Consider the following 24,224-nt stretch of genomic DNA (forward strand, 5'->3'; position numbering starts at 1 on the left):
TCACAGGAGTATTTTCTGACCACTCCACTGTAATCCATTTTAAGTAGCATGCTACAGAACTGAAATGTGCTCTACCTCACAAGCATGATTACAATCAAAGGGATTTAAAATAGATGGAAATCACTTATAGCCTGGTCTTTGCAAGTCAGGACTTCTGATACCATGAGCACAAGCATACCAGGCAAAGAGGAATGCCCTTCTTGTGCATAGCTGTGATCAGAGTATCCAGAAAAAACAGACTAATATCAGACGAGTCTTGTGTTTCAGCAGAACTCAGGGTCAGCTTGTGCTAGTGGGGATAAGACACACTTGGCTTTCGTGTTCAGTTCCCAGACTTCTCCCCAACCCTTAACTGGTTGTCATGTTGTAAAGTCAAGGCTACCTGAAAGTGATCACCTCCTGACCCTGGTACAGGCTTGACTCTGCCCAGGCTCCTTCTTCTTCCTCATATGTACTTTCTGAAATTCCCAGGACAGTCAAAGCTCTGCTTGGTTTTTACCTCTTGCTTACCTTTTTTTTTTTTTTTTTTTTTTTTTTTTTTTTTTTTTTTTTTTTTTTTTTTGCAGATACATCACAATGGGGTCTTTCACACATGGTTGAGAACTGCATGCAAACATCACTGTGCTTCCTGAGAGCTGTGACTTTAACAAGGGAGTCAGCACAGTTCTTACAGCTCTTAACCCATGTGGGCTCAGAGATTGATTGAGAAGTTGACATGTTACCACATGTGGTAATCCTGCAAAGTGCTACATATTTTCATTTATAGTTAAGGGAATAAAGCGAAATCCCCCTTTGACTACATTTCCTGCATTATTTACTCAGTGATAAATGGAATTGCCTCATGAGTCTGAGTTCTGCAATGAAAGGCCCTATTATAGTTTATACACATGTTGGGGCGTGATTTGAGTTACAGCTCCAGGGGGATTTAAATTCTGAATATCCTGGTCGTTTTGGACACACAGTTTTCTGTGTTTCAACACTGTAAAAGAAAATAAAGAACAAAGGGTGAAGGTTTGTGTTGTAGTGCTACAACACAATTCAAGTGAACGCAGCCTGAATAAATACCAAAGTTAAAACTGTCCCCGAGTTGGTGACAGTCCCATGTCAACTCATGTCAGCTGTTCTAAGTACTACAGCTTCAAAATACACTGACTCTGTAAGGACACCAGTGACCAGTATCCCCATACCAGGGAGGCAGGAAAGAGCTGCAAAGGTCAAAGGGCCTTTTCCTCAGCAGGGCACCTCATCCAAGCCAGTGTTCCTGGAACTTCCTGGAGGAGGGAGGAGGTATGTATTCTAGAGGGAGTATTAATCTTGTATTTGTTTTAAGTTAATAGGAAATTTCTATTTTGAGTAAAGTAAATATTAAATTATACTCTACCTATACACAGTCTTGATGATCATCAAGACTAGGCTGCCATCTTGACAATTATAGGAGGAGGGCACAATAGTTGGCAGTATAAGGTTTAGCACAGATATACTTGAGGGAGCTTGCCTCTCCATTTAGCACTTCAAAGCTAGACTAGCCCCATTTTCTGAGGGCGCCTTGTGTATGAGAAGTCAGTATGGAATGTATCAGGCTCCGTGTGTGGACTGTATTATTTTGTTCTTGCTACTTATAAGATTTTTTTTTCTTTTTCTTTTTCCCAGTTTGACAATGTTGTAGTTTGATTGGCTTCCTTTCGATTTATTATGCTTGCCCTTATTAGATTCTTTGATCTTTAAGTTTATGTTTCACCTTATTTGGAAGATTTTACTCTTTTTGAGACAAGGCCTCCCTGTTGTGGAAGGCTGGCCCTGAGCTCCTATCTCCTGCCTTACCCTGTTCAGTGCCCTGCCTACTGGCATGTGCCAGCACAAATGGCCACAATTTTAGAGATAAATGGTTACTTCTGAAAAAGGTGTAGGTTTACCAAAAAGTTGCACAGATAGTGAAGGGAATTACCACATAGTCATCACCAGCTTCCACTGTGTTTTCTTGTGAAATATATACTTGTTAAATTTAAAAAGATGTCTTCGTATAAGCTTTTAACTATAGTATTTCCATTAATATCCTTTTATTATTGTCTGTCCTAGCACACTTTACATCAGACACCTCCATTCTGTAACTGTCTCACCCATGCAATTCAGAGTCCTGATGCTCTCCAGTACTGGCCAGATGTCTTTAGGATGTCTGCCATTGTGAACATACGTGTTAGTTTCTCATGCTCAGGGAAGGATGGATTTGGTTGATCTGCAGGTCTGAGAAAGGAGCTGATAGGAGGTTACCCTTCAGAATGGGCTTCTTTAGGTAAGGAGACCCACAGCAAGAAAGGCCCCTGGATTAAGTCTGGAGCTAGGAGAGCAGTGGGGAGGAGATAAAACAGAGAGCAGAGCATGGTGTTAAAGAGAGACAGAAATTTTCTTCAAACTTGGAGAGGCGCTCCATCAGGAGAGACTGTCACTGTGTTAAAACATGACAGCACTTGAAGGGAAGGAAGGACCCTCTGCTTTTCCCCATGAAGAAGGGGGTTTTAGACTTTTACATGTTCCAGAGAGTGGCTGGAAGTTTTATAGCACATAATTCAGCCTGGCTTAGCCTACATGCTAAGGCAGGTACTGGGTAAGAGTGTAAGTTTATCCTGCAATAGCAAGGTATGGGGAGTCTACCTGGGCTTGTTCACAGTTGAATGTGGGAGGAAAAAAACTACTAGAGATGGGAGAGAGGCTACAGTGGGTGTGGCCTGGTTTCTGAGAGGAAGGAAGACAGCCTGAGAGTCTGCCATCTAACACAAAGTGCCCTTCTCACTGCATCCTGTCAGGGTGTGAGGTGATGCCTGATACCTTAGCACTGGTGATGTTGAACTTGGCAGTGTGAAGACTTTTGGGTTTCTCTATCAAGAACACCAGTTTTACTTTTCTATTCCCTAGTGTTTGCCAGGTTCTGTTCATCCAGCCAGTCAGCCTTGGGTTTATATGAGAAGAGACTCATAGGTGGCAATCTTGCTCTCTCAGTTCTAACCCAGGATCACCACCACTACTTCTTGCTCCCCTTGGTCCAGCCTTTAGGAGCTCTGCAGGCTGGGTCCTGTCCCTTTCTGTCCCTCCCTCCTTCCTTCCCCTGGAAGATGCTGTGGTGGCCAACTTTGTTTGTCATTTTGACTACATTTGGAATAAACTGACACCCTCTAGGCTCATCTTGTGTTTCCTTGCCCTGTCCTAGAAGCATATGTCTGTCTGAGGAACCTGGTTCCTTTTACTGGGAAGTAGTAGGTGAAGTCAAGTCTCAGAGCTGGTTGCCGTCTGCTTAACCGTTCTTTTGTTTACAGTGTTTTGTTCTCTCATTTTGTTTTACTGGCCCTTTTTAAATTCAAATCCTGTTGCTGTTTAACCTTTGATTTCTAACTAAAGGGACCTGCACTGCTGTGTTCATTCCTTCAACATTTTTCCTGTCTTTCAGATTGTGTAACTGTTTACCTAGTTATCTTTCCCTACTCTTTCCTTTGATTCTCTAAGCAGCTGTTAACAACAATCCAGTGAATTATCATTTCATGTGCACGATTCTTCAGATCTAACATTTCTTTTTGTAGGGAGCAGAGGAGGTACTGAGTGGATGTATATTATTGACTTGGACAAAGACATGTCAAGGACCAAGACCTCAGACCCATGGGAAATTGGCAAAGCCTTTCCCCATATGTATGGGTCAGGGTTAAAGTTGGCACATTGCCTTCTTCCTCTGGTACAAGTATGAATCTTTACATTTGATTGACCAGTGTAAGCAAAAGCTAGCAATGACAGATTCTTCATTGTGAGACTGCTTATCTACAGAGACCTTCTACCAGACTAACCCCTACCCACTGTGCTGACATTATGTTCCAGGTTATGGATTGTTGTGCTAGTGGGCATGGCTCCATCAGAGCACACAGATCACTGACCCCAGCTTTTTTGTGTGTGTGTCTGCGTTCTTTCTTTGTGCCCTCACTGTTCCCAGTGAAGACTCTTAAGACCTAAGCAGTGCAGGAGGTAGCATCCTTCTATTTCTTTTAACTCTAGTAATTTCTGTTTCTCCAAGTTTTCCTCTTAGTTTATTTTATCTCAGAATCTATTCCCTTAATTATAATTAAATGTGACTTTAATCCTTGTTTGTTAATGTTGATGTTTGGCCAGCACCAGCTGGTTCCCTTGATTGCTTTTTCTTTGAATGTATTCATATTTCTGTTTTTTTTTTTTTAACCTGTTGAGTACTTTGGGGCTGTGACCTATCCTTTGTAAAGACTCTGGATTCTGTTGCTCTCTGGAGAATGTTAATACTGTAAACTAGCAAGCAGTTACCTTGGATAAACCCAAACCTCCTGTAACTGCTTTCTTCGGTGGGCAGCAGTCTCAGTTTAGCTCAGTCCCATTGACCTTTGTGGAGCTGATAAGATTGCCCTGTAACATGCACAGTTCTGATATAATAGCCCAGCATAGTGGGTCATGTTTTAATATCAGCACTTAGGAAGCAGAGGCAGGCGATCCAGCAGCTAACTAGTGTACACAGTATTTCAAGCCAGGCAGATACCTAGCAAGACTTTGTCTCACAAATCCAGCCACTAGGCATCATGCAGTACAGGCTCCTGCTTTGTGGGTGTCAATTTTCTGAAGTCTGTTTTACTCTCCAGCTGTGCATTCTTGGATTCTCTAGCTAGTGAGGCATCAGGATTTCATGTAAGTTTTAGCTGCTCAGCCCATCACCAAGAAGGTAAAACCTGCTTTGGGGAGAAGAAATTTAGACTGAAACCTGGTGCCATCCTCTTCTTGTAAGTGTCAACTTCCTACACTTCACTACTTTCTTCACCTTGATGCAAGCACACATTGCTGCTGCTTTGGGGAATGTGTAAATGCTACGAGTCGAAGGTTAGGCTGATAAGAGGAGAACAGTAACAGACAAATGCAAAACCAAGACTGTGCTCTGAAGATAGAATGAGAGGAAATTGCCACAGTTGGTCAGCCAGTACACGGAGACGAAAGCCAAGTGACTGACATAAAGCCTGAAGCCACAAAAGGGTGGTGACTCTCAAACTCAGTGGAAAAAGAAATTTGTTCTTTCCCAATAGGGTCAAGTGAATTTGCTGCCTACCTCAGGCTGGCTGTACATGAATAGAATTCCTAAGTCCTCAGATTGAATAGCATTTCCAGTCTTAGAGAAGTAAATGAGTCCTCATCCACACATTCTAAATAACATGGTAGAGTGTCAGAGGGGACACACAGCAAATGTGTATAAAGAAATGCAAACAATAACAAAGAGGTGTTGGGATAGGACAGAGTATTGTATCCGGACTGCTAAGTGGAAATGTGTCAACCTCAGCATCTGCACCATCCTCTAATGATGATTCAGTTAAGACCTTGCACACACAGGTGTAGAAAGAATTCCCACAAGGCTCCTCCTGACTTAAAGACATGGGAAATTGATCAGATGATATTCCTAACGAGATCCTAGTGTTGTCTCCCATCTCCTGGTGCTCCTCTGCTATGTAGTCTTTTACCATTTCTGCATCTTGCTATAAATATAAAGTCCGGTTCTCTCTCCTTAGATCTTCACTGGCCTCTAATTCTCTCAAAATGATGTCTGGAACCCCAACACTGAGAGTGGAGACATTCTGTATAAAAAATTATGTCAAGAGCTGCAGAGAGGGCTCAGTGGTTAGGACTATTTGTTGCACAATCACAGAGATTATAGTTCACACCCTAGGAGCCACATAAGAAGATGGGCATGTAACTCCAGCTTTGTGGGATCTGATGCCCTTTTCTGATTTTTGTTTGTGCACAAGCATGTGCACATATTCACATACATGTACACACACTCACAGTGTCTTAGTTAGGGCTACTATTGTTGTGATAAAGCACCATGACCAACTTAGGGAGGAAAAGGTTTGTTTGGCTTACACTTGTACAGTACTATTCATCACTGAAAAAAGTCAGGACAGCAACTCAGTGCAGGAACCTGGAGGCAGGAGCTGATTCAGAGGCCATAGAGGAGTGCTGCTTACTGGCTTGCTCTCCGTGACTTGCTCAGCTAGATTTCTAACAGAACTCAGGACCACCAGCCCAGGGTAACACTATCCATAATGCGCTGAACCCTCCCCTATTAATCACTAATTAAGAAAATGCATTACAGGCTTCCCTGCAGTCTGATCATATGGAAGCAGTTTCTCAGCTGAAGTTTCCTCTTCTCAGATGATTCTGGTTTGTGCCAAGTTATATAAAACTAGCCAGCACAGGTGCTAAATCTAATGCAAAAATTATATCAGATGTGACTATTCATTATTCAGGACTAAACCTAGAAGGTAGACATATTTTCTCCCTCCCCACTCACAGCCTCACAAATGCTAGGTCTAAATTTGTCAACTTTCTGCTTCAGCTTCCTGGTTATTGATATTACAGGCATGTATCATCACACCTGGGCAACTTGTATGCGTTTTAAAACTACTGAGTGAATGAAGTTGCAGAGTGTTGACTTGATGCCTCCAGACAGCAGTATGGTTGGACTTAGAATAATAACTTCTATGAAATTATTTCATTGAATTTAACAGCATTTGGCTATGTTCCTCTAATTATATGTATCTAAGGAATTCTGCCTAGAAAGTATCTTTCAGCTGGTGAACATTTGCTGACTCTTTTTCTTTTCTTTTCTTTTATTTACATTTTTTCTTTTATTGAAAAATAGTTGTATTTATTATGTAATATATCTTGACTACGGTTTCCTTTTTCTCTACTCCTCCCAGTTCCATTCCACCTCTCCTGCCATCTGGATCCACTCCCTTTTCTGTCTCTCATTAGAACACAAACAGGCGACCTGGTTAGATAAGGGAATCGCCCAAGAATCAGTGGGGTGATCTTAGCTGTGACTCACAACATTGGGGTTATGGAACCTGAATAGGCCACCTCCTGTAGCCAGGCAGGAACCCCAGTGGAGCAATAGAGACACCAACCCACCCACAAAACTTTCAATCCCAAATTTATCCTGTCTATAGGCACGGGGAAGGGAGCAGAGACTAAGGAAATGGCCAACCAATAACCGGCCCCACTTGAGACCCATCTCATGGGCAAGCACCAAGTCCCTAACACTATTAATGATACTCTGCTATGCTTGCAGACAGGAACATGTTGTCCTCTGAGAGGATTCACACAGCAATTGACTCTGACAGATACAGACATCCACAGCCAAACAGTGGATGGAGCTTGGGGATTCTTGTGGAAGAATAGGAGGAAGGATTGTGGACTCTGAAGGGGATAGGAACTCCACAGGAAGACCAACAGAGTCAACTAACCTGGACCCTTGGGGCTCTCAGAGACTGAACCACCAACCAAAGAACATACACTGGACCTAGGCCTCCCTGCACATATATAACTGATGTGCAAATTGGTCATCATGTGGGTCCCGAACAGCTGGAGTTGGGGTTATCCCAAAAGCTGTTGCCTGTATGTGGGGTATGTTCTTCTAGCTGGGTTGCCTTGTCTGCCCCTAGTTGGAGAGGCAGTGCCTATCCTCACAGAGACTTGAAGTGCCAGGTTGGGAAATACCTGGGCAGGGATACCCACTCAGAGAGGGAAGGGTTGTGGGAGGGTGACTGGGAGGCACGCAGTGAGCCAGATATAAAGTGAGTAAGTAAAAAGATAAAATTAAATTTTAAAAAAGAAAACAAACAGGGTTCTAAAGGATAGATAAAATATAAGATAAAACAAAAAACTAACACATTAAAATTGGATAAAACTAACAGAAGGAAAAGAGCCCAAGAGAAGGCACAAGAATTAGAGACTCTGTTTGCACACTTAGGAATTACACACACACACACACCGACACATGCACTCAGAGTGTCTGGTACAGACCCATGCAGGCCTGTGTATGCTACTTCATTCTCTATGGGTTAGTTCATAGGAGCTTTGATTATGTGATTTAGAGGACCTTATTTTCCCGGTGTCCTCCACACTTGCCTCCTCATCTACAGAATTCCTGAGCCCTGAGGAGATGGATTTACAGACATATTCAGTTTGGGGCTGAGTGTTTCAAGGTCTCTCTCTGTATAATATCTCTATGGGTCTCTGCATTTGTTCCCACTTGCTGCAAGAGAAGGCTTCTCTAATAATGGCCGAGCAAGGATTGATCTATGAGTATAAATAGCAGAATGTTATTGGGAGCCTTTTTATTGTTACTTTTTAAATAAATAAATAACTGCAGTATTCATTTCGACTTAGGTCCCTGGGCTGTCTAGTCTCAGGTTCTTGGTCACCCAAGCAATGCTGGCTATGGGTTCCATTTTGTTGAATAGTCCTTAAGTCAAAGCAGATATTGGTTGGTTATTCCCACAAGCTTTGTGCCACCACTGCCCTGGCATGTTTTGCATCCAGGACAGCATTGTAGATTAAAGGGTTTGTGGCCAGGTTGGTGTTTACATTTCCCTTTTGGTGGCCTGAAGAGTATCTTCCCATAGCAAAGACAATAGGTCCTATGTAGGTGCCAGCTTGACCTCTCCATGGTCAGTGTGTTGTGTGGATGTTGTGTTCAGCAATGGGGCCTTGCTGTCTGTTTGTAGAGAGCAACCCATAGTCTTGGCAGTAGCCATGGAGCCCCTTGGTCAACAACTCAATTAGGTGTAACCTAATTCTGTTACTGGAAGCTTCATTTGATGACAAGAGATGGCCAGTTGAGGTTCTGTCTCCTCCATTAGTTGCCAATTTCATTTAGATCTCCTTCATATATGTATATATTTTAGGAAGTTTTATTGTATTTGTTTTCCATACTACCTAGTACTCAAATGGCCCTTAATTTTAGCTGTCTCTTGCCTTATTCCTGCCCTTGTTCCTCTCTCCCTCCCACTCCTTGTTTGATCCTCCTCTTCGAGTCCCAACACAACATCTATAACTATCTAGTTATTTCCTTTTCTAAATGATGTCTGCCCCCCCCCACCCCATCTCTTCCTCTATACCTGGTGTCTGTGGTTCTATGAATAGTAGCTTAGCTATCATTGAGTTAATGGCTAATATCCACATATAGGCAAAAACATCCATGTCTGTCTTCTGGGTCTAGGATAACTCACTCAGGATTTTTTTTCTAGTTTTTTCATTAACCTGTGAATTTCATGGTTTCACTTTTTGAATAATAACTGAGTAAATACTCCATTGAATAAGTGTGCCACATTTTCTTTATCCAATTCTTCTGTTGAGGGGCATCTAAATTGTTTCTAATTTCTGGTTATTATGAATAAAGCAGCAATGAACATGAATGAGCAAGTATGTCTGTGGTAGGATAGAGTGGCCTTTGGGTACATACCTAAGAATAGTATAGCTGGGTCTTGAGATAGATTGAATCCACCTTTCTGAGGAACTGCCACACTGATCTTCACAGTGGCTATACAAGTTTATGCTTCTACAGTAATGGAAAGTAGTTCTTGTTTTACATCCTCCCTAACATGAGCTGTCACTTGTTTTATTGATTTTAAACATTTTGACAGGTATAAGATGGAATCTCAAAGTGGTTTTCATTTGTATTTCCCTGTTGGGCTTAGAATGTTGAACATTTAAGTGTTTCTCATCCATTTGAGTTTCCTCTTTTGAGACATCTATTTAGATCTGTTTAGATATATACACATACATACATTTAAAGGACAACATTTAGTTGAGGATGGCTTACAGGTTCAGAGGGTTATCCGTTATCATCAGGTGGGAAGCATGGCATCATCCCATCAGGCCAGGCAAGCATGGTGCTGGAGGTGCTGACAGTTCTACATCCTTTCTTTTCCTTTTTGGGGGCTTGGGAGAGAGTGTTCACTGTAGCTGTCTTCAGACACACCAGAAGCGGGCATCAGATCCCGTTACAGATGGTTGTGAGCCACCATGTGGTTGCTGGGAATTGAACTCAGGACCTCTGGAAGAGCAGTCAGTGCTCTTAACCCCTGAGCCATCTCTCCAGCCCTCTTTATATACTTTTAATATTAGTCCTCTGTAAGGTGTGTAGTGGGTAAAAATCACTTCACACACTGTAGGCTGTTGCTCCGTCTGAATGGCAGTGTCCATTCTCCATGCAGAAGCTTCTCAGTTTCAGGAGGTCCTGTGGATTCATTGTTGATCTTAGTGTCTGCACTAATGCTGTTCTGTTCAGAAGCCATCTCCTTTGTCAATGAGTGTAAGGCTGTTCCCACTTTCTCTTCTGTATCTGATTTTATGTTGAGGTCTTAGTCCATTTGGAGTTGAGTTTTGTGTAGGGCGGTAAGTATGGATCTATTTAGATCTTCTACATGTAACCATCCAGCTTCACCAGCACCATTTTTGAAGATGCTGTCTTTTTCAGTGGGTATATCTGGATTCTTTATCAAAAATCAAGTGTCCCATATGTCATAGTTAGCATCTTATTGCTGTGAGGAGAAACCAAGGCCAAGGCAACTCTTACAAAGGCGAATATTTAATTAGAGCTGGCTTACAGTTTCAGAGTTTAGTCCATCATTATCATCATGGTGGAATGCATGGCAGCATGCATGCAGACATGTAGAGAAGGAGCCAAGAGTTCTACATCTTGATCTGAAGGCAGCCAGAAGGAGACTTGAATTCCACACTGGGCAGAGCTTGAGCATAGGATACCTCAAAGCACCACCTCCACAATGACACACTTCCTCTAACAAGGCCACATCTCCTCCAATAAGGCCACACCTAATAATGCCACTCCTTATGGCCAAGTATTCAAACACATGAATCTATGAGGTCCATACTTTTTCAGATTTATATCTGGTTCTTCAATTTAATTCCATTGATCAATGAGTCTGTTTTTGTGCCAATACCAATGCTTATTTATTATATAATTTGTGTAATTTACAATCTGTAGTGCACTTTGAAATCAGGGATGGTGATACCTCTCCAAGTTCTTTTACTATTCAGGATTGTTTAGCTATCTTGTTGTTTTCTGTGTTTCCATTTGAAGCTGAAAATTGTCCCTTCAAGTTCTGTGAAGAATTGTATTGGAAATTGCACTGAATCTGTAGATCACTTTTGGTAGGATGGCCACTTTTACTATGTGAATTCTACTGACCCATGAACATGGGAGATCTTTTTCATTTTCTGATATCTTCAATGTCTTTCTTCAGTGTCTTAAAGTTTTTAATCATACAGATCATTCGCTTGCTTAGTTACAGTTACCGCAACATACTTTATATTATTGGAGGCTATGGTAAAGGGTGTTGTTTCTGTGGTTTCTTTCACAGTTGTTTTGTCATTTGTATATAGGAAGGATACCAATTTTTGTGAGTTGATTTTGTCCAGCTACTTGGTGAAAATGTTTATCAACTATAGGAGTTCCCTGTTAGTTTTTTTTTTTAAAGTCACCTATGTATACTATCATATCATCTACAAATAAAGATACTTTGATTTCTTCCTTTCCAATTCATATCCCCTTGATTTCCTTCCATTGTCTCATTGCTCTAGCTAGAATTTCAAGTACTGTATTGAATAGGTATGAAGAAAGTGGACAGCCTTGTCTTGCTCCTAATTCAAGTGGAATTCACTTGAGTTTCTTCTCTTCATTTAAGTCGATGTTGGCTTTGGGCTTGCTGTAAACTGCCTTTATCAAATTGAGGGCATGTCTGTTGTGTCCCTAACCTCTCTAAGAATTTCATCATGAAGGAAGGTTGGATTTTGTCAAAGGCCTTTTCTGCATCTAATGAGATGATCCCGTGGTTTTTGCCTTTTGTTTGTTTATGTGGTGGATTTCATTTATTGAGTTGCTTATGTTGAACCATCCCTACATTTCTGAGAAGATGTGTCCTTGAATTCTGTTTGCAAGTATTTTATTGAGAATTTTGCATCTACGTTCATAAAAATCATCTATAATTCTTTCTTTTTTGGGTAACTTTATATAGTTTGGGTGATAGGGTAACTGTGGCCTCATAAAATGAACTGGACAATATTTCTTCTGTTTCAATTTTGTATAATAATTTGAGGAGTACTAGTATTAACCTGTATTGGAAATTCTGGTAGAATTCTGTGCTAAAACTATCTGCCCCTGGATTTTTGTTGTTTGGGGGCGTCTTTTAATGACTGCTTTTATTTCACTAGGGGTTATAGTTCTGTTTAAATTGCTTATCTGATCTTGCTTTATCTTTGGTGAGTGGTACCTATTGAGAAAAAGTATATATATATTTAGATTTTTCAATTTGGTGGAATATGGATTTTAAAACTACGATTCTCTGAATTTCTTCAGTGTCTGTTATGTTCCCCCCCTTTCATTTCTAATTTTGTTCATTTGGTTTTTAGTTAATTTCTCTATTTCACTGTTTGTGTATGTGTGTGTGTGTTGTTTTGTTTCTATGTTATTGATTTCAGCCCTGAGTTTGATTATTTCTTACAATCTCTCCTCCTTTGTTACTGTGACTTCTTCTTTTTGTACTAGAGCTTGCAGGTGTGCTATTTTGATAGTATGAGATTTCTTCAGATTTTTGGGGGTGTTTTTGTTTTTGTTTTTATGTAGGTACTTAGAGCTATGAACTTGTCTCTTAAAACTGCTTTCCTTGTGTCCTGTAAGTTTAGTGTGTTATGTATATTTTCATTCAATTCTAGAAAGTCTAGTTTCTTTCTCAATTTCTGTCTTGACCAATCTTTCATTCCATAGTGAATTGTTCAGTTTTCATGAGTTTGTACTCTTCCTGTTGTTTCTGTTAACAACCAGCTTTGATTTGTGATGATCAGATAAGATAAAGGGTTTTATTTCAGTTTTCTTGTATCTGTTGAGACTTTGTGTCTGTGTCTGTGGTCAATTATGGAGAAAATTCTGTGAGGTACAGAGAAGAAGGTCTATTCTTTTATGGTTGGGTAAAATGTTCTATAAATATCTGTTAATTCCCATTGGTTTATGACATCACTTAGCTCTAGCATTTCTCTAGTCTAGATAATTTGTCTTTTTGTAAGAGTGTGGTTTTGAAGTATCCCACTATCAGTGTGTGAGGGCCAGTGTGTGATGTAAACTGTCATAGTGTTTTGTTTAAGAATGTTGTGCCCTTTTGTTTAGTGCACAGATGTTAAGGATTGCAATGCTGAGCTGGGAAGTGGCCCTCGCCTTTAATCCCAGCACCTGGGAGGCAGAGGCAGGTGTATCTCTTATGTTTGAGGACAGCCTGGGCTACAGCTTGAGTTCCAGGACACCTAGGGCTACAAAGAGAGACCTTATGTTTAAAAAAACAAAAAACAAAAATTAAACATTGCAATGTTCTCCTGGTTTTTAAAGTATGTAGTGCCCTTCTTTGTCTCTTCAGCTTAGTTTTGATTTGAGGTCTACTTTGTCAGATATTAAAATGGCTACACCAGCTTGCTCCTCACAGTCATTTGCTTAGAGCTTGCTGACAGGAGCCTGATATAGCTGTCTCTTGAGAGGCTCTGACAGTGCCTGACAAATACAGAAGTGGATGCTCACAGCCATCCATTGGATGGAGCATAGGGTTCCCAATGAAGGAGCTAGAGAAAGTACCCAAGGAGCTGAAGGGGTTTGCAGCCCCATAGGAGGAACAACAATATGAACTAACCAATATCTCCAGAGATCCCTGGGACTAAACCACCAACCAAAGAAAGCACATGGGCCTCATGGCTCTAGCTGCTTATGTAGCAGAGGATAGCCTAGTCGATCATCAATAGGAGGAGAGTTCCTTGATCCTGTGAAGATTCTATGCCCCAGTATAGGGGAATGCCAGGGCCAGGAAGCAGGACTGGGTGGGTTGGAGAACAGGGGAAGGGGGAAAGGAATAGGGGGTTTGGGGAGGGGAAACTAGGGAAGGGGATAACATTTGAAATGTAAATAAAGAAAATATCTAATAAAAAATATATTAAAAAGAAAAGAATATATTTTTCTATGCTTTCACCCTGAAGTGATTACTATTCTTGATGTTAAAGTATGTTTTTTTTGGATGGAGCAGAAGGATGGATCTTGTTATTGTGTCCATTCTGTTATATTGTGTATTTTTATGGGGAAATTGAGACCATTGATAATGACAGATATTAATGAGCAGTATTTGTTGATTCCTGTTATTTTGTTGTTGTCGCTGTGGTGGGGATGGTTGTGTGTGTGTGTGTGTGTATGTGTGTGTGTGTGTATAACACATCCCATGTGTGGAGATGAGAGGACAAGTTCCAGAAGTGAGTTTTCGCTTTTCCCCTTGTTAAGGCAGGGTATATCTGTATTTTACAGTATATTTCCAGTTTATATGATCCTTGAGCTTCAGGATGATTTGTTTATTTATTTGCTTCCACTCCTTATCTCACTTCAGAAATTCTGGGATTACAAATGTGCCTATTGCATCCAACTTTTTACAAGATTCTGGGAGTTAAACTTAGGTCATTAAGATTAATTTACCTATGTTGATTTACTAGCCTGGGATTATTTATTCCCTGTGTTTCCTTGGGCTGGTTAACCTTTTTAGGTTGGAGTTTTCCTCCTAGTGTCTTCTGTAGAGCTGGATTTGTAAATAAGCATTCCTTAAATTTAGTTTGGTCATGGAATGTCTTGTTTTCTTCATCCATTGTGATTGACTGTTTTGCTGAGTGGTGTAGTGGTTTGGGTAGCATCCATGGTCTCTTAGAGTCTGTAGAACATCTGTCCAGACCCTTCTGGTTTTTAGAGTCTCCACTGAGAAGTCAGGTATTATTCTAATGTCTGTCCTTAAGTTACTTGATCTTTTTCTCTTGTCTTGTGTCTATTTGGTGCTTTCATGCTTCTACCTTGATAGGCCTCTCCTTTTTTAGGTTAGGGAATTTTTTTCTATGATTTTGTTAAAAATATTTTCTTTACCCTTGACCTGGGTTTCTTTTCCTTCCTCATTCCTATTAGTCTTAAATGTTGTCTTCTTTTAGTGGCCCAGATTTACTGGATGTTTTGTAACTGGAGTTTTTTAGATTTAACATTTTCTTTGACCAAGGTATCCATTTCTTCTCTTGTATCTTCAATGCTTGAGAGTCTCTCTTCCATCTCCTGTATTCTGTTGCTGAGGTTCCTGTTTAAGCTCTTAAATTTTGCTTTTCCAGATTTCTCTCAGTTTGGGTTTTCTATATTGACTCTATTTCTCTCTCTCTCTCTCTCTCTCTCTCTCTCTCTCTCTCTTTGCTTTCTTTTTTGCTTTATTGGATATTTTCTTTATTTTATTTCCACTTTCATATCTTGAACTGTTTTATTCGTCTCCTTTTACTGTTTGTGTTTTCATGGGTTTCTTTAATTTTTTTTTTTACTTGTTCTCTAAGGACCTCTTCTTATTCATAAAGGCTGTTTTAAGGTCTTTTCTTGGGTTTCAGCTATGTTGCCATAGTCAGGATCTTCTGTGGGAGAGTTGCTGGGCTCTAGTGGAACTATGCTGTCCTGGCTGTTACTGATTATGCTTTTATGCTGGTGTGTTTGCATCTGCATCTGGGTTTGGAATGATTATAGGTCTAGGTGTTGATGTCTGGTCTTGTCTTTGTTGGATGGATATTTTGTTCCTCGTTTTCTGTGGCCATCTCTGGTTCTTAGAAAGATGTGGTAGCTATGTGTTTCCTGGCAGGAAATTCTTCTGAAATCCTGATAGGTGTTACCACTATCCAATTAGGCTTCCAATTAGGAGAGGGAGGTTAGAAGTGGAAGATCTGTGTGGTCCACAGGAGATGGGGGTGGGAGATGGTAGGCCCCAGCAGGTGATCTGCTGCAGAACTAGGGATACATTTTTAGGGATTGGATTTGGAGGAGTCAGAGGGAGAGATGAAGTCCTGCAGTTAGATTACCTGCTTACCTGGTTGGAGTCATGTTTGCTGAATCGTAAAGAGCAAACACACCTGGGTAAGCTAAGGATGTCTTTCTCTGAGAGCTAGCAGCTTGCAGAGTGAAAGCTAGAGCACACCTCTCACCGTGTGCAGTGCAGAAGGGTGAACATAATCAGGATTTTCTCCTTTGGGCCTGAATCAATTGCAAGAGAAAAAATGATGTGGAAAAGATGTGGCATGAAGGAGGTGTAGGTGTGTCCTAGAAAACATGGTCAGCCTGGAGGAGGTTTGTCAGCGGACGATTTTACTAGACTGTAGAATTATGTAAACCAGACCTGTTCTATAAATAACTATATGTTAAATCCACAAGTGTGTCCAGTCTCAGATTCACAATTAGTCGGTGCTCTCCACCCAACATAGCCATGAACCTGAAATGAATCAACAGTCTGAGGTATATATGGCACAGTATATATAAAGGACTATGAGAACTGCACGTTACTCTATAGCTTGGAAGGAGTATGGAATATGTCAAAGGAGGCTGTCTCAGACCTTACTGTAGGGAGCAGGGCAGCCTCTCTCTTCTGATGCATTGCTTTAGCTGTGCACAAATCCCCTGGAGCCTTTCAAGGGTGTTGGAACACAAAGCATGCATGCTTGAGAGGCTGTAGTGGGTAGCTGAGGAAAACTAACCATAGGTTTTGATAGAGACGTAGGCTTTTCCGTGTTATAGCTTATGACAGCAAGTGGAAAATGCTTCAGTGAGGCAGGCTGGCACTTAAAATCAGAGCACAGTAATAGACATAAGTGCTGAAGTCAACAGGCTTCTTAGAAGTATGGTTGCCATCTGCTGAGAAAGCCTTTCAGTGGCCACAGACATGCATTTGCAACCACAGCCAGTTCATTTTTTCCTTGAATGTGGGACTGTGACCTTGATTGACGCCAGCAAGAGCTGTGTACTTCCAGAGAAGGGAGATCTAGTTCATGCAAAAATCCAACACAAGTAGGAAATAGGTGAAGGAAAACCAAGGTATGTGGGCTTATACACAGCACTCAGTTTAGGTGACAGTGCTGTTCATTATCTCCTGGGGGTGGCTTTAAATATTCTCCCCTAAAAAAGAGAGAGAGAAGAAAGAGAGAGAGAGGGGAAGGAAGGAAGGAAAAGGAATGGAAAGGAAGGGGAAGGAGGAGCGAGAAGGGGAGGGAGGAAGAGGAAGGGGAGGGGAAAAGAAAGAGGAGGGTAGGGGGAAGGAGGAGGGAGAAGCGGAAGAGACGAGAAGAGAAAGAAAAATAACCACAAGAACAACTAACCTCTGGTCTATGGATTGAAAAAGATAGGTGAAGGTATGAAGAGTCTTTGACTGATATTCAGTGATTTGGATAGTATTAATGAGGCACATGTGACCTGGAGGAATCGCTCATCAACAAAAGAGAAATGGCCAACTTTTGTGCAAAGTGCTGTGCCTCTCTGTGTCTTGTGGCTGTCAACTGTAAAACAAGAGGTGTGGATTGAGTGTGTCTAAAGAAGTTATTTTGTTTGTTTTAAAGTTCAATGAAGTAAAGACAGGTTAAAGTAGCATACAGAGCAGTAGTACATTATTACAGAGATGGAATTATGTCAAGGTTTGGTCCCTAGAACTATGTGAATCAGTAGAGGCAGTAGGGCCAGGGCTAGCTCATTTATGAAGATAGAGACCTTCTGACATCAGGACAGGAGGGGATTATTGAGAAAGAAAATACTGGCAAGGGAAAAATACCAAAGGAAACTAGGGTCTAAGTATAATGAAGAGTGATGCTGATTGCTAGTTTCTGTCATTTCCTTCCTTGTGGCAAGAAAAACTTGGCTGTGACTTTACTTCTTAGGAAGGTAGACATATCATGGGATCCAATTAGTTATGCTTTGCTTAGCTCTCTTTTGCTTTGGGGGAGCACTCCTGGCTACAAAACATTCTCTGATTTTCTAGTCATGTCCTAGATGAAGTGACCACCACTTCTGGGAGCTCTAACCTGTTTCAGCATTGGCCAATGGCCATATGGGTACATTTCATTTGGAATTCATTTTCCGTTGACTCCTTCAGTAAGCCACACTCCTAGTTTAGCTTTAGCCAATAATAGTGCAGGTAGCTTAATATCCATTGTAACTCTCTGTATGATCAGAATCTTTGTACAGATGTCCCCAAAAGACTTTTAGGGTTGGAGTTCAAAAGAGACAGTGGTCCCCTTATTGAGAAGAATATTGTTCCCTCTGCATTAGGAAGAGGCACGAATTACAAAGACCTAGAGGTTCTTTGCATTTAAAAGATTAATGAGCATCTCAGCAGGGTAGGGGCTTAAAATGAGCTGAGAATGGGCATCAAGTGGAGGACTAGAGAGCTTAGAGGCAAGACTTAGCACTGCCTCCATGCAGACAGTCCTGGAGACTATACACAAGCATGGAAAGTTCACAAAGTTGGCGTGATGTCAACTTTAGCTGTGGCAGCACTTGGAGACTGGGGGTTTTGACAGCCAGCCTGACAGGATGGGGCTCTAAGGTACCGTCTTATACCATACATATCATCAACACAAGAGCTGGGAATGTCTCTGTAGTATACTCTTATATTATATACATTCTCAGAAATAAATGACAACCTATGGGAGTCAGCTAATGAGTAGCTTGGTCTCTGTGTGAATAAATGCTAAACTGTCTCTTCAGGTGTTATAGTTTAGACATTGTTCTTTCTTTCTGTCTTCCTTCCCGCCTCCCTCTTTCTCTCTCCATACCCCACCCCCAACTGCACATGCACATATGTCTCTGTATGTCTGTTTGTGTGTGTGTTCCGAGATTTTTTTTTTTTAAGTCTAAGCATACAATGACATGATGGTTTATTCCTATGATCCCTGTCCTCAGGAGACAGAGACAAGAGGTTGTTGGGAGTTTAAGGCCAGTCTGGATTACATAGCAAGTTCTAGATTGGCTACAGTATTTATGAGATCCTACATCAAAATCAAAAAACCAAAACAAACAAACAAAAGATCCCAATCAAAAAAAAATAGTATATCTAGTATGGGTTAACTGTTCCTGACACTGGCAGAATGAACTTTTCACAGTGACTTCTCATTGATAGATGCAGTTGATTCCACAGTTTATTATTCATAGATGGTGGTTCAGTGGTTGTGCACACACCAGTAGACCTTCACTTACTTTTTCACACACTTCCTTGTCTAGTACCAGCTTCTCCAGAAATTTCAAACTGCTCTTTATATCTTGATTTTTTTTCTATTCCTGTTGTATTTAAATTCACTACCAAGCCAAGCCTGGTGACCCACACCTACAACCCCAGGATTCAGGAGGCAGAGCCAGGAAAATTACTGCAAATGTGAGGCTAGTTTGTCTGAAAGCAAAATAAACTCCAAAATAAAGTAATTACCAAATACTTTGGTTAGTGAGAAGGGAGTATCCAGGAAGGATTTTGAGACATTTGAACTGAGGTTTGGAGGGGGAACAGGATTAGAGAAATTGGGCATGAGAGGTAGGAGCCAGATAGAAGTAGATCTGAAAAGTAAGGCTAAGCAGGAGAAGGGGAGGAGCCAGGAACATGCCCGCTCCAAAGACAGGCAGCTCTACCTGGAGCAGACACTGCTGTCCCATAGGAGGCCATGCTTCCTAAAGTTAGGTGAGATTTTGATGGGAAATCACTAGGGGCAAGGTAGAAACTCGCTGAGCTGTTTGCTGGGAGGAAAGTCTAGCAGGAGCTGCCTTAATAAGGTCTAGTAGGGGCAGATAAACTTGGAAAGTGAGGGGCAAAGTAGAAATGGGGGACAGTGCTCAATTTACTTAAAGTCGAGCAAATAATGGGTGACAAAGTAGTTGACAAAGAAGTACCTCTAGGGAGTCTTAAAATACAAAGGTTTAAATACACTCCCCTGTCATCATCAGGTTTTCTTTTCCTTCCCCTGATATTTGTTTTTCATCTTTTGGCAAAAGAAAAGCAGCATATGCTAAAAGAAATCAGGTGCATGTTGGGGGCTGAAATGGTTCAGATAATTCTCCCTTTGGCTGGATTGCTATCATGTAGGAATACATTTTGATTCAGATCTTTTCTGAAGAACTTGTTCATTGTATTGCAACATCTGCTTCTACATTTTAATCTCTCTCCTTCCTTTTATAGATATTTGCATACTTTTTTTTCCAAATAAGACCTTTTGTTTGCCACAAGAAAGCTATTACCCAGAATGCTAATGGGTTTTTAGCTATTAAGTTGTAATGTATACCTTGAGTATTTAACTATAAATTTGAAAAGTCTCCATGAGCAATCTCAAAGGAATACTTAGAATGCACTCCTGGTAAATTGGCTCATTTTCCTGTAATTTACTGGAAGTGCTGATAGGAGAGCAGTCCTAATGTGAAAAGTGCATTAATCCCTGGAGTTATATTGTGCGGATTAAATTATTACTCCCAAAGAATACAGTGTATGAAGCCATTCAGCCCTCATTCACACTTGTTACTTAGAATCACAGTAGAAAAACAATCACTTAGGTTTTGATGCACAAAATTAGAAGTGATACATTTAATATCGCTTAAAACAAGACGCAGAAATGGTTGCAGTTTTGCATAAGAATTACTCTTTCTGAAACAAGGACTGTGTCACTTAGAAGTCGGTAATGTGGCTTCTCTCCTGTCAGTCAGAAAGATGAGCCTTCCTTCTTCCCTGAGCAGCTGCCACCTTGAGGATTGCTAGATAAGATAGACAACCTGCAGGATCTGCAACTGCAGGGACATTTAGGGTCTTATTTGGAATTTTATCTAACCATACTTTTTTCTTTGCCAGGGAATTGAAAGTTGTGGAAAGATAACGAGTGCCAGTGGGTGCTTCTTATTTGGGAAACCAGCCATTTGTGATTCTGAGCTACTACAGGAGATTAGAAATTTCAGCTGAGATTCAGCAAAGCTACCAACTGCAGACTACACCATGGACATAAAGCTGGACCCTTCCCGGGATGATCTGCCTCTCATGGCCAACACCAGCCACATGCTTGTGAAGCACTACATATTGGATTTGGATGTGGACTTTGGAAATCAAGTCATTGAGGGCAACATAGTGCTTTTCTTTGAAGATGGAAACAGATTTAAAAAACAGTCGAGTTCTACCCAGGAAACCTTCCAGATGGAGTCAGAGGAGGCTGACATATTTAGGACAGCTGAGCCCTGCCATGTTCCTGAGATGGATTCAAGTACCTTCTCAACTAAGATGGGACATAGAGAATTTGCAGTCTGTGGTAAAGGTGATCAAGATGCCTTTGATAATGATGGTAACCATGACAACCAGGAACATGATTCTGAGATCTCTAGCTCAAAGTACTGCTGTGACACAGGGAATCATGGGAAAAAGGATTTCTTGCTAGTGTTGGACTGCTGTGATTTATCTGTGCTAAAGGTAGAGGAGGTGGATGTGGCTGCTGTGCCAGGCCTTGAGAAATTTACTAAAGCTCCAAAGCTCTTGGCTACTCCTGAGAAGCTCAGGTGTGAGATTGTCCGTGACCTTGTGGCTCTGCCTGCAGATGCTTGGAGGGAGCAGTTAGACTGCTACACTCGTTGCAGCCAGGCTCCTGGCTGTGGGGAGCTCTTGTTTGACTCTGACAATTGGAGCTTACAGATCAGGAAGACGGGGACTTCAACACCCGCTGACTTTCCTCATGCCATCAGAATATGGTATAAAACTAAACCCGAGGGGCAGTCAGTAGCTTGGACCACAGACCAGAATGGCAGGTAGGTTATCCAAATGCTTCTCTGCCCCTAATCAAATCACATCAGGGATGCTCTCTAAGTGTGAGGATGATTCTCCTTGTTCTCACACATACTCAGATGCAGACAGCAGGTAAATCCCCGAGCATGCTCAACTGTTGATAAGATCACCTCCTGTAAGTTAAGATGGAGAGAGTCCTTGATTCAGCTCCAGCACTTCTGAGTAAGGAGCTTGAAATGCCAGCTTGGTGCTAAAATGCTGAGCCTGCCTGTTGTTTGAGATCATTGGTAGAGACTTCTAGAGCTGCTGATGGAAGTGAGCCAGTACTTTCTCAAAATACCCTTCGAGCCCACTACTGTGAGGCTGGGCGGGTGTGACTGCCTCACTGTAACTGTCTTCTAGCTGTGTCTTCCTGGAGTTGGCCAGTTGTCATTTGATGTGAACCTCCAATGCACAAGAGAGCTGCCTCTGAGGAGTAAAGCAGTCGGCCCTGCGGATACTGCCCGCTGCTTTCTTGGGAGACAGCTCTTGGTCTCTGGTACCAGGAAGATGCACAATTCTTAGTGTGAGGGGATTTGGTGCCTGACATAGGCAAGTCCCTTAGCCTGGTCTTGTTGATGGTTTTCAATCATCAAGACTTTTTAGAATAACAGAATTTCTAAATCACACTGTTGGTTCTTCATTATTTTACCTATTTCTTTAATGCAAGTCAGCACAGTGAACAGGTAGGTGAAGAGGTAGATGAAGGGCTGCTCATCCGTTAGCTGCTGTTAAGAACATTGTCTTAGAACTCCTGGATGGAAGTGGTGGTCTCTGGCAATTGCTTACATTTCTTCCTCATTCTCCTCCCCAAATCCTTTTAGATTTACCTTCTAATGCCACATTGACATTGAACTCTAATTAGCCTGACCATTGCCTGGAATCTTTTCTCTTGCTATTGTTTCCAGACTTCTCAGGGGGAATTTACTTCATGCCTTATTTCAGCTAGAGTTTGAGGAAGCCTTTGAGGAGTGTCAGGGTTGGTACAGCAGTTCGTGAGTACAAAGGCAGTGATTTCATAGTGTACCTTACTGGGCATTCTCTGGAGACTGTGCAGGAGCAGGTGTTCTTATTGTAGCCTCAACATTTTTAGAATTACTAAATATTTTCATCAAGGTTAACCATATTGAATATTTGAATAGGAATTTGTAGTTTTATTCTCCTTGATGCTTTATCTTTGAACTAAAATTGTGGGAGGAAGGAACTGTTCACAGTTGGAAGTCATGTTAGTTGCCTCAAACATGGCCCTTTACCCTAAGTGCTAAACACAAAGGCAGGCTTGAATCTATTGCATGTAGAAGTCCTGGTTTCCCTGGAGAAAGGTCAATATAAGAATTTCCTCTTGTTATCTCCATTTGTCAGGATTCAGTAAAGCACATGGTTGTGACAGAAACTTTGACACCATGTCTTAGTTTGTGCTTCCATGGAATCCTAAGAGGATACAATGTGTGGGTTTCAGAAGGAAACCCCAGAAAGCTGCTCTTTCTCTCACTTTCCTTTTGGATGTATATGTGAGACTGACATGTCCATGGATGTCTCAAATCTCACTCAACCCTCCAATGTGCCTAAGAATAAGATGCTAGGTGTACTGTCTTTACAGCTGCAGTCCCAGAGGTATAAACGATGGAGACAGGAGGATTATCAAAAGTTCAAGGCCAGATTGGGCTACAGAATGAGGTCCTGATTCAAATACATCACATAAATGGGTCTAAGTGTGTCAAGTTGACTCTTTAGAAACTAAGAACTTTCAATTGACTGAGACTTTAGATTTAGGGACACAATATATTTCCTTAGTGATGTGGGCTTTAACATAATGGTGTGAACAGCAGCATAGGATAAATTCCATTCTCCTTCACAAACAAGGCTGAGTAAAGTATCAGGTGTTTCTGGAGAGGCCATGCCCAGGGTCCACCAGTGGCTTATGTTGACTCGCCTGCTTTCCCACCCCCTGTTTGGTAGTAAGTAAATGAAGTCAGTATCATTTTGCAGAGCAGATCTTCTAAGGATGAAAAGTGAAGTGTGACAAGACTGTGAAACAACCTTCATAGGGAGTGTGGGGAAGGTGTTACCCCAGCTAACTTGGCTTTTGTTTTCTTTTTTACACATGTATGTGTTTGTGCTGTGCATGCATGTTCATATGTTCCTGCATGCATGTGGTGGCCAACAGTTGACTTTGTGTGGTGTCTTTCTCAATCAGTGTCTGCTTTATGTACTGAGACAGGATATCCTCCTTGAACCTATACCTCATTGATTGATCTAGTCTAGGCAGGTTGCCCCTGGTCTCAATTTATGTGGGTGCTGGGGAGCCACAGTCAGTTCCTCACCATGGTCAGCAGATGCTTCACCCTCTTAGCCATCTCCCTGCCTGTGCTTTTGTTTTTCTTTCCCGCACTAGAGGGGATCAGATCAGAACCCTGTATAAGCTGCAGCAGTGCTCTACCATGGAGTAACTCCAGAGAAGATCAGAGTCCCTGAGACTATAGATAAGTGCATGAGTACTGTGCATGAGTACTGTGGAGTCCCTGAGACTATAGATTACAGGAACTGTACATGAGTACTGTGGTGAAGGATATAGTTGTTTCCTGGGAGGAGCAGGCTAACGTTCCAGTCCTGCTCTGTGTTTGTGCCTGGAACTAGTGACCACATGAATGGACAGCAGGACTTGCAAACCTGATGGCAGGTTACAGATGATTCAGACCCTGCACTGGTGCATTCTGACTTAGAGCCATACTGTGAACAGTTAGCTTG

General features: G+C 41.5%; 1 protein-coding gene across 13 annotated transcripts in view; it reads left to right on the top strand.

The window, feature by feature from the left end:
• Aopep (aminopeptidase O (putative)) overlaps positions 1-24,224 on the top strand; it is a 317,543-nt gene that overhangs the window by 27,982 nt on the left and 265,337 nt on the right. For 12 of the 13 annotated variants that reach the window (XR_003834640.1, XR_003834638.1, XR_003834639.1 and 9 more), the window contains exon 2: positions 20,523-21,460. Coding sequence is in view for 10 of the 13 variants with exons in the window: in XM_029468263.1 (XP_029324123.1) it covers positions 20,664-21,460 (797 nt within the window). In the remaining 3 variants the exon portion in view is untranslated. Of the gene's footprint in view, positions 1-618; positions 1,288-20,522; positions 21,461-24,224 lie in introns of those variants that run through there. The other variant, XM_029468264.1, reaches the window with a different exon arrangement.

The sequence above is a fragment of the Mus caroli genome, chromosome 13 (assembly GCF_900094665.2).
Source record: "Mus caroli chromosome 13, CAROLI_EIJ_v1.1, whole genome shotgun sequence".
Classification (NCBI taxonomy): Eukaryota; Metazoa; Chordata; class Mammalia; order Rodentia; family Muridae; genus Mus; species Mus caroli.